General features: G+C 52.6%; 1 protein-coding gene across 1 annotated transcript; it reads left to right on the top strand.

Annotated features, from left to right (window-relative positions):
• The first annotated feature begins 2,914 nt into the window (after positions 1-2,914).
• BTG2 (BTG anti-proliferation factor 2) lies at positions 2,915-9,802 on the top strand. The gene is made up of 2 exons (XM_032422390.1): positions 2,915-3,245; positions 4,546-9,802. Exons 1-2 carry the CDS (start codon positions 3,092-3,094, stop codon positions 4,878-4,880), a joined length of 489 nt encoding a protein of 162 aa, XP_032278281.1. The 5' UTR covers positions 2,915-3,091; the 3' UTR covers positions 4,881-9,802.
• The last annotated feature ends 863 nt before the right edge of the window (positions 9,803-10,665 follow it).

Below are 10,665 nucleotides of genomic sequence, written 5' to 3'. Positions count from 1 at the left end.
GGAGGTGAAGACACATCTGGGTAATGGAGGACGGTCAGGGATAAGACCTTGTTCCTCCCCCCAAATGCACCCTGTTTGCCCCCAGTTTGTCGCACCATCACCTGGAAGAACAGCTCTGTGGGACCATGTGGAACTGTGGGCCATGCCATTGTAACAACAGCACAGAGACTCCAGGGGCCAGTGAAAAGGGTGCCAAATTTGAAGTCGGCAGATGTGGTCCTGGCTCTGTTGAGAAGATACAAATGACATGTGACCTGCTGAGTGATACAAAAATCTACATAATGACAGAGTTCTGTTTCCTAAGGCAAAAAACAGGTGATGGTCTGTCAAAAGACTTTTTTTTTTAATCAGTTCTGGACAAAAGCAAGGCCCAGAACACCCAGCCCTTGTCAAAGACACACCCAGGCAGATGTTAAGTATTTTCAGATTTAAGTGCTGAACCGCCCTGTATACTTATCTATACTTTGATCTGTTTCCCTGACTTCCTTGGTAGTTGCCCTCGGTCAGTTCTGGTCTGGGCGACACCTGGTCTCCCTGGATAATGCACTGTAGGTCTTCCTGTTTCCACTCCCAAGCCTGCTTTCTGTAACAAATCATTTTCCTCTCAGCAAGCAGAGGGAAGAGTCTCATCTGGCCTGGTCCAGCTTTGGGGAGGAGCTGGTGAAGAGGCCATCTAAGAGATGTGTTCTAGGGCATCTCAATGAGCTAGATGAAGCCGTGGAGCAAAATATTTGAAATCTAAACCGTCCTGGACAAATGTAGGACAAATGAGCATGGTAACCTGTTTTCAAGCAGCCTGCAGACTGTTGTTGAGATAAAATGTCAACCTCTAAAAATATCCCTAATAATACCAAACAATAGATTATAAATGCCACGTAAGTGGTACAGATAACGTTAATTCTGTAGAGGGAGAATGGTCAGTGCAGGTTTTCAGGGTGGAAGACCCAGCTTCAGCTGTGCCTTCAGGAGTGTGGGAGGGAGATTGGGAGGGGTGGGAAGGAGGCAGTGAGGTGTCCAGGACATAACGGCATGAGCCCCTGTGCAGCAGAGCCAGACATCTTCAGGCATACCTGGAATGGGGGCCACGTTACAGAGCAGGGATGGGGATCATGGGCAAAATGTTGAGGGCTCTGGGCTGCAGAGCTGCTCTGATGCTTAGAGAACAGTGAGGAGAATGACGCTGGAGCACAAAGTGGCAGAAACCTAAAAAAGTGGATGGGGCCACATTATGAAAGATCTTAATAGCAGGCAAAGGAGTCCAGACTTAAAGCAGTAGACAAATGGCGGTGGAGGGTATTTCAGAACGATCTGAGCAAGAGAGCAAGTGAATGCAGACTTTTGGGAATGCAGCTCTCCTAACAGTGGGAAGGGTAACTGGGGGATGGGATTTGACAAGTCTACTGCAATCATCTAGATAGGAAGAAGCAACAGGTCTTGCGGCTGGATCTTAGGAGCAAAGTACAAGGAGAAGTCAAAAGTGAGTGTGAGTTTTCAGGAGGGAGTGCCTGGGGAAGTGATGATATCTCTGACAGAAATGGACATCAGGACATCTCCAGGACAGGAGAAGACAGTGGGCTTGGACTGACACTGAGGTGGTGGCTGGACACCCAAGGGTGGGACAGAGCAGGTGATGGGAGTGGCAGGACGAAAGGACACAGACTATGCAGCCGAGAAAGTCAGTTGTGAAGAAGTAAACATCAGAGTGGACAATGTGAATAGGGTTTCTCTGAGGAAGGCAAGTGGAGAGAAGAGGGAGAGGAGTGAGGGGACCCAGAGAGGGAACAGGGGCAGGAGGGGATCCAGGGCTGACACAGCTGGGGAAGGAGGCTGAGAAGCCTGGCGTCAGGTGCCCAGGAAAAGCAGGAGGGACTGCCTCCAGAGGTGGCCAGCAGGGCCTAGAGTTCAAGAAAAATAAGAATTGACAGAGGCCATCGGGTTTGAATCACTTAACAAATATATACGGAGCACCTCCCATGCCAGATGCCTGATGTGGGTTAGAAGTTAGCCCCATCGAGGGGACATCTGCTGAGCCCCTGTGATGGTGCCAGGCCCTGAGCACAGTCCCGCCTGTGGACCCTGGAGACTGAGGCTGGGTTCTTTCGCCCAGAAGCCCGTGTTTACAAAAGCTTCAATCCACAAGGAGGAAGGACAGGAGAGAGAGGGCTGGGGCACGAAGGGAGGAGGAGGAACAGGGAGTAGATGGGAAAATGTGTGCAGTTGAGAGCAAACCACTTATTAAAAATTTTTGGCATTTAAAGGAAAGGGAGAGCTAGAAAAACAACTTGAGGGGACAGAAAAGCCTTACAACACTGCCCTCAAATAGGTAAGACTTGGATGCTACTAGGCAGGAGAAAAGGCATTGGTGTAGAGGAAGGGCAGAACTTGTTTGGGGGAGGTGAGATTACTGTCGAAGTAAATAGAAGCTTTAGTCCACAGTTCCGAAGAGCCTAGAGAAACCTGTTTAACAAAGACGGCAAAGCGGTAACATGGTGACAAAGCGTCCGGGTGAGTGGTTCTGACAGTGGGGATTGGAAAATGTGGGAGCCGCGAGGGAGAGGTGGTATCAGCAAAGGAAGGCTTCTTGGAGGAGGTGGCCAGTGACCTAAGTCTTGAAGGACTGGCGGAGGGGAGAGGTCCAGGCATTCCCAGCGTGGAGCGAACTGGGCGCAGCTCTCCCCGGCCGAGCGGCTTCGGCCCCTCCCCGGCTCCCCTTTTTCTACCCGCTCCACCTCGGCCCGCAAGCCCCGCTTGGGTTCCCAGCACTGACGTCAGCGGGCGATGACCTCAGCGCCGACGAGGCGGCGGGGGCGGGGGCGGGGGCGGGGGCTAGCGGCCTGGCCCTGCAGGGGGAGCGCGCGGGGCGGGGCGGGGTGGACGTATGGCCCCGCCCCCATCCGCTGGCGGTGGCCAATGGGTGACGCCGCGGGCTCCCCCTCCTCTCGGAACAGTATGAAAGGCGCGTCCCGGATAAAGTCCGGGCAGAGCCCGAGCAGCGGCCGAGCGAACGCAGGAGTCCTGTAAGCCAGCACGTCCCACCGGAGCCCTCTCACTGCTCCCCGCCGCTGCCACCGCCGCCCGAGCCGCGCAAGACATGAGCCAGGCCCGCTGGACCGGGAAGAGAACAGACATGCTCCCGGAGATCGCCGCCGCCGTGGGCTTCCTCTCCAGCCTCCTGAGGACCCGGGGCTGCGTGAGCGAGCAGAGACTAAAGGTTTTCAACGGGGCTCTCCAGGAGGCACTAACCGGTGAGCACCGCCGAGGATCCTGGCTTCCGTCGAGCCCCGCCGCTGGGGCTGGGCCCCCCTTCCTGCCTGGGCCGTCTTTCGTCTCCTCTTAGGGCAGGGCTCCCCTCGCGAGCAGCTCCGGGACTCGGTTTCCCTCCAGCCCGCATCCCCCCATTCCCCTGGGTCGTGTCTCCCCTGCGCGGCCCCGCGCTCGGGTCTCTGTCCGTGACGGTTCTGGTCGGGCGCGTGCCTCCACACTGTCGCGGACGCAGACCCTTGTCCTGGAGTGCGAGCCCAGGCGCCGGCTTCTGTCCGGGGAGAGGAGGCACCTGCGGGCCCGAGTGCGAGCTCATTCCCCTTACTGAGACTCCCGGGGGCGCTGGGGGCGAGGCAGCCCGGCCAGCCAACGGGTCGTCATGGGGGAAGAAGGCGCAGTTGAGCCTTCTCAACAACTTGGATCCTTAGCCGTGGTTCTTCCGGCGGCGCGGGGCTGTGCTGTGCCCGGGCCCGTTGTTGACTCGTTCGGAGTTGGGATCCCGGCCCCCTTTGTGTGCTTTGGCCCCCCCTTAGCCATCTGCCACCCATTATGGTACTGAGAAAGCCTTGTGGGTAGTACCTGCGCTCTGCTGGCCTGTGTGCTGGGGGCGGGGGCGGCGTGAAACGGGAGGTTGACAAGAGATAAGCCGCGGCTGCCAGGGGAGAGACCTACCTCCCAGCTGTTTCTAGCCGGTTGGCCGCCGGTCTCAAGCAGCGATAGCCATCTCCAAGCGTGCCCACACAGATCCTGCCTTCTGAGGAGCAACATACGTTTCATCAAAAAGAACCCGGTTTTGACTCCTCTAGCCACTGCAGAAGGTCCCTCTGGCTTTTGAAGGAGGCAGAGGGAGCCTCTGGGGCCCAGGGTGGGAGACACAATGACTTGCTGTGGGTCTGACAGTGATGGCAGCCTTGCTCGCCTCGCAGCTTCAGCTCACAGGTCTCCAGAGGCCCTGCCTGGACACGTCCTCCCCAGTCTCACCCATCCTTCTTAAACAGTATGCCGGAAGCAATACACCAGCTACTTGGGATTGCCCCAGAGCTATGCGACTCCCTCCCCATACACACTCACATCCTTGTCCTAGGAGTGAGGGGGGAATCTCATAAAATGTTCTCTGCTTCAGTGACAGGAGGGTCCTGCAACTCCTGAGAAACCACATCGCTTACTTAAAATCTCTGGGTTCCTTCCTCTACTCCTATCCCTTCATCCCCATCCCCCCTTGTGGTGGCCTTCACATCCCAGCTGCTCTAACCAGGGCATCTCCCTCGTGTTCCGTCCCCACAGAGCACTACAAACACCATTGGTTTCCTGAAAAGCCGTCCAAGGGCTCCGGCTACCGCTGCATCCGCATCAACCACAAGATGGACCCCATCATCAGCAAGGTGGCCAGCCAGATCGGACTCAGCCAGCCCCAGCTGCACCGGCTGCTGCCCAGCGAGCTGACCCTGTGGGTGGACCCCTACGAAGTGTCCTACCGCATCGGGGAGGATGGCTCCATCTGCGTCCTGTACGAGGAGGCCCCGGTGGCTGCCTCCTATGGGCTCCTCACCTGCAAGAACCAAATGATGCTGGGCCGGAGCAGCCCCTCGAAGAACTACGTGATGGCGGTCTCCAGTTAGATCCCCGGCCACCCCCACCAGGCACTCTGCTGTACTCATTCTGCCGTGACAACAGGCCACTGCATACCTCAACCTGGGGAACTGTATTTTAAATGAAGAGCTATTTATATATATATTATTTTTTTTTAAGAAAAGGGGAGAAAAAAAACCAAAAGAATTTTTTTAAAGAAAAATCCTTAAAGGGAGCTGCTTGGAAGTGGCCTCCCCAGGTGCCTTTGGAGAGAACTGTTGTGCGCTTGAGTCTGGGAGCCGGTGCCTGCCTCACGGGAGTGGGGAGGAGAGAGGGGGCGGGCCTGGCAGGGGTGAGGTGGGGAAAGCTTGGCTGGCCCCCCAGGAAGATGTGAGAGGGAGCAAGCAAGGTTAGCAACTGTGAACGAGAGCGGTCAGGATCTGCCGTGCGGCGGGGAGAAGAGAGGCCGAGTTCAGACCTCTCGCTCTCCGGAGCAGGGCGCCTGCATCCCTGGCCCCTCTCCTCCTCAGGGGCATTCAAGCCTGGACTTCAATGATGCTATGTTGCCTAATCTACTTTTCCGGTGAGATCCAGGGCAGAGAGTGAAAAAGGCCAATTGCTTCTGTCCTAAGTGGCTTTTCTTGAAATCGTGACTTATTTCTGATTCTGTGCTCAGGGGCCTGTAGATGTTGCTTCCCAGGCAGGAAACAAAAGCTTTTTGTTTTGTGGGGGGTCGGGGGAGTAAGGCAGGAGTTAGAGGTTATTGGGGTTGGGACGGAAGGGTACTCTGCACAAAACCTTTGCTTTGCTGTGTGCTGCTCTTTGTGTGAGTATGTGTGGGGAATAACTTGGGGGTGATTTGCAATGGAATTTTGGGACCCAAAGAGTATCCACTTGGGGATATTTGTTTTTGGCCAAAACCCTTCTTTTTGGAACCACATGAAGTCCTGGTGCTGCTGCCATTATCCCTTCGAGAGTTGGCTCAAAAGCTACAGGGAACTCCAGGTTCTTTATTACTGCCTTCTTTTTCAAAGCACAACACTCCTCCCTGACTCTCCCACACTTGTCCCCTTCGGGTTGGGTCATAGAGCCACCCAGTTTTCCAGAACAAGAGCTCTCACTCACTGTGCAATATGGCCTCCTGGGTCCCAGGAGAGTCTGAAGGAGCCCTGGCTCTCAGAACCTCCTGGTGCCCTGGAGGGCTTAGGGAACTCTCCCTCCATCCTCGGGACTCTGGCTGGCTGGTCAGCCTTGCAGGTATTCCTTGGCTGAATGGGAGAATGCCCCAAGTTCTGCAGGACTACTTGGTATTCTTGTAGGGCTGACACTAAAAGCCACAATCCTGGGCATTGTTTTTGTTTTTGTTTTTGTTTTTCCTCCCTGGTGCTCAGAGCACCTGTGGGGAACTTGCTGTCTCAGTACAATCCAAGTTTGTCTGTAGACTTGTGCAATATTTACTGTTCTGGGTTGGAGCCCATGGAAATCCATACTGGGAAGAAATCCCCTTCCTTCGGTTTTTCAGTGACATTAGTGAGGGTTCCCTCAGAAGGCCTTGAGTTTCCCAACCCCGAATCACTTTAGAAGGACATAGCTAGAGCATCTGGTCGACTTGGCTCCCCTTCTGTCCAGCGTAGTAAGAAACCTTTCTCCCCACTCCCCACCCCCCGAGGGTCCCTGCTCCACTGCCAGTCCCCTTCCCTAGATTCCTGAACTACTCCGTTCTGACACAAAGGTGCTATTTACCAAACACTCTCCCCACCTACTGATTCCTGCCAGTTCTGCCTCCTTTTCAACTCTAGACTCCAAGCTGCCTTCCCGGACCCTGCTTCCAGCCTTTCTTGCTTTAAAGGTAACTTCAGGCCCACAGACCCAAGAGCTCCTTTTCTGGCCTGTGGGTGGAAACGAAGCTGTGAATCCCCACAGATTGTGGTGTTGCATCTTGTCTGCAAACAGGTCCCTGCCTTTTTAGAAGCAGCCTCACGGTCTCGTGCTTGATCTTCTCTTGTTTTTCTAATGTTCACTTTAAAAACAGCAAAACACCCAGAGCTGGACTGTTGAGCAGGTCTGTTTCTCCTATTAAGTAAAAATAATAGTCCTATGTTTGTAAGCTATTCTGACAGAAAAGACAAAGGTTACTAATTGTATAATAGTGTTTTTATATGGAAGAATGTACAGCTTTATGGACAAATGTACGCTTTTTTTTTTGTTACTTTAATAAAAATGTAGCAGATGAAGCCATGTGATATAGAGAAGGGCACATTCCCACATCAGCCTTTCCCTTGGATCCAAATCCTTTCTTGGTGTCTCGGTATTTCTCTTTGGTGATATTCCGAAGACCCATAGCATGTGCTGGTATAAAAGGAAAATCTAGTTGTGTGACTCCTTTCTTCATCCTTTAATGAATGTTACCACTTCCCTGTGACAATGCTGGACAGGACAGGGTTCTAGACTGAGCACTGCTGAGTCTGGCCAGGTCTCATGCATCTGTTCTTACTAGGCCTCGGCTGTGCTCATTTGCTCATTTGCTCATTCAGCACGTGTGTACTGTCTGTCCGCACGAGGCACTGATAATTATTACACATGATTATAAGACTCATAGCCCAAGTGTCAGACTGAGGTGGTGAGCCGAGGACACTGAACCCCTTCCCAGGTTGGGACAGAATTGTGGGAAAGTTCCAGGTCCAGGCTCTCCGTTACCTCCTGGGACTGCCATTTGGTACCTCCACTCCTATTAGACAAGAGCGGTTGGGCCTCCGGATCTGGGCACTGGAGCCCAACGTGTGACTGGAGACCAAGAGCATCTACTTGTGACCGCAAAGGTTTGAGAGCCAGAGGTCTGTTACCAATGTGTTACTCCCTCTGGCTATATGGATCACATACATGCAAGGAAATGAGAATAGTCTTCATCATCCCGGACTCTTGTGCTCCGTCCATGAGGCTTTAACAAGGCTTCTGCACCCCAACCCCACTTAACAAGCTCAGCAGTTCCCACGGAGGTCACAAGGACATCATGGACCTGGGCTAGTTTTTTTTCCTGGCCAGAGGTGGGCTGTATTTAAATTTTGAACACATTGATTCATGAACAGAACCACCCCCCATCAAAACACACTTCATTTCACACCTCCATGACCCTCCTCAACAAACCTGCAGTTGGCCTAGGTGTCCCAGGTGGCAGGGAGACCAGAGAGGCTGTGTATGGTACAATGGGAGGGTAGAAGAGGCAGGAGATGGGGCCGGGGGGAGCCAGCTCATCTGTCTCACAAATACACTTGGTTATAAGGACCCACTTGTGTCAAGAGGTTATTTGAAGGAATGGTCCCATTTTTGTCTGTAGCTTCTAACAAATGTCCTAGGCACTCATTTGTAAGGACCCGCCTTTGGGGATGTAAGGATGGGGTTAAGGTTGCATTTTTGCCCATCCCGGTGTGTTATTCTTGTCAGCACCTATCTTGTTTCCTAACAGGCTCCACTCATGAAGATTTCATTATGTCCCTACTGTCTGGCAGAAAGCCCGAAAGGGAGGGTTATCTGGAGGTCAAGGGGACATCATCACCCACCTCTGTCTCTAAGCCAGGGTGACTGCAAAATGGCAGATTGATTTGGGGATTGTTCTCGGCTCCTGGTAGCCTGATAGTCCCTCAATTGACACGGGAGTGTTCTGTGACCGAGCAGGGTGTTATTTACTTTAGATCTGACCCATTTCAGCAGCGGCGGCGAGTACCCCTTGGCCAGCTGGGGGTCCAGGGGCTGTGGACCCAAACAGTTTGAGGATTTGCAGCTGGTGGCTTTCATGTGTTCAGGGACTGGGTGTTGGTTGGTCCATTCTGCTCCCAGCATCCCCACTTGGAACACCGTGCCAGCCTAGGAGACCTGCGCTCGGTCAGCTGTTTCTGGATGATAATGCACTGTCCAGAGAGTGTAGACAAGGCCTGGGAGCTGCCGATTAAGAGCCCATCCCAGCTTCTGATAAGTACTTTTGGGTGGGGGAGGCCTTGATGCTTCAACAAGCAAGCCCAGGGGGAAGAAACCTTCCCCTGTGAGTCTGATATCAGCCTTCTAACAGCCTTACGTAAGCCAGGACAGTGAGGACTCCTGGCTTCCAGGCCCATACTGGCACCAAGGCCCAGCAAAGCATGATGCAGTGGAAGGAGTTCTGGGCTGGGAGGGAGGATATATGGGTTGTAGTCCAGGTTCTTCCTAACTAGCTGTGTGAGTTTGGACAAGCCCCTCAATTTTCCTGTCTCAGAAATTAGGGAGTTAGATTAAATGACCTCTGTTCCTTTCTTTGGCTTTTGATTCTAAATCATCTCCATTATCCTGGCAATCACGGAGGGCAAATTAGCACAATTATTATCATTATTTTCAATTAGATGAACCAGAAGGTCATTTGGGTTGGGAAGTGGAGAAATAGTCTTCCCCTTGCCTGAATCTGACTCCGGCCCATGATAAGGTTTCAGTTTCCAGAGACAGTGAGGCCGTGCTGCGGAGGTCAGCGGCTCAGGCTCTGGGGTTAGGCCATCTGGGGGTCTGATCTCGCCTCTACCACCTACCTACCTTCTGCCTCTGCCACCTGGAGCAAGTTACTTCAGCCACGCCCCCATTTCCCCATTTGTAAAATGGGACTAAGGATAGAACCCATCTCAAAATGTTGAGGACGATTTAAATGAGATCTAAACCACTTAGAATAGCCCTTGGCATATTTAAATACTCTACAAAGGAGAATTGGAGTTTTAAGTAGAAGTTAATCTGAAATGGTCGTGAGATGAATAAGGACACTCTGACATTCTGGTAACTGGGAGGAAACCATTATTTAATAAGGAGTATTTCTACTAGAGCCTCCGGGATAGCGGCAGTTAACAACATCGGAGCAGCCTGTGTCCTCCCCCATTGAAAGATGATTTTCAATCCCTTGCTTAAAATTCTTCACAGCCCGGACGCCTGGGTGGCTCAGTCATTAAGCATCTGCCTTCAGCTCAGGTCATGATCTCAGGGTCCTGGGATCGAGTCCCACATCGGGCTCCTTGCTCAGTGAGGATCCTGCTTCTCCCTCTCCCTCTGCTGCTCCCCCTGCTTGTGCTCTCTCTCTCTCTCTCTCTCTCTGACAAATAAATAAAAATCTTTAAAAAAAAAAAAATCTTCACAGCCCTAGGGCGTCTGACTGGCTCAATCGGTAAAGCATGTGACTCTTGATCTCAGAGTTGTGAGTTGAAGTCCCACAATGGGCGTGGAGCCCACTTAAAATAAAAACAAAACAAACAAACAAAAAGTCTTCACAGTCCAAGAGCCCTTCCTGATGTCAGGTAGCCTGGAGGAGGTACTCCATAAGTCTCCGCAGAATGAATGAATGCACTCATGTCTGATCTTTGCCATTCTTGCTGAAATGTTCCATGTCCTCCTTGCCAGACATTCGACCTCACTGGCTGGAGGGGAGCTCTGACCTCTTGGCTCCGTCAGCTGCTTGTGGATTAATACCAAACTGGGCTATGTGCTCATTCACACACAGAGTGGGTGGGGAAACGGATTTTCCAATAACAACTTTGCTTATCTCCATCCTGCCCACGGATGGAATCAACCCACGCGTTCCTTCCAGGAAGAGAGAGAAATGGGGAAGCTGAGAAGGGCAAGCCTGGTGAGTTCTGGAGAGTTCTGGTTTTCCCTCTGCACCACTTCTTTGCAGAGCTGGCATGAAAAACATTTGAACTCGGTTTAAGAGGCTATCAGGGCCCTGGATAATGATCTTACACAAACAAGCACACTGCGATGTGTTGCCTGTCCTTTTCCCTGCTTTGAGAGGGGCCGGCTTCTCTGGGCACCCACAGCTCCAAGTCATTTTGC

The sequence above is a fragment of the Phoca vitulina genome, unplaced genomic scaffold, assembly GCF_004348235.1.
Source record: "Phoca vitulina isolate PV1807 unplaced genomic scaffold, GSC_HSeal_1.0 scaffold26, whole genome shotgun sequence".
In the NCBI taxonomy this organism is placed as follows: domain Eukaryota; kingdom Metazoa; phylum Chordata; class Mammalia; order Carnivora; family Phocidae; genus Phoca; species Phoca vitulina.
Note: the sequence above shows the minus strand (reverse complement) of the source record. Positions and strands in the feature narration are given on the sequence as shown.

What these genes read in the sequence shown, in the direction of transcription:
- BTG2 (XM_032422390.1), top strand. Translation starts at nt 3,092, where the DNA reads ATGAGCCAGGCCCGCTGGACCGGGAAGAGAACAGACATGCTCCCGGAG. An exon ending in TCTCCAGGAGGCACTAACCG is followed by an intron (nt 3,246 to 4,545) that starts GTGAGCACCGCC and finishes CCGTCCCCACAG; the next exon opens with AGCACTACAAACACCATTGG.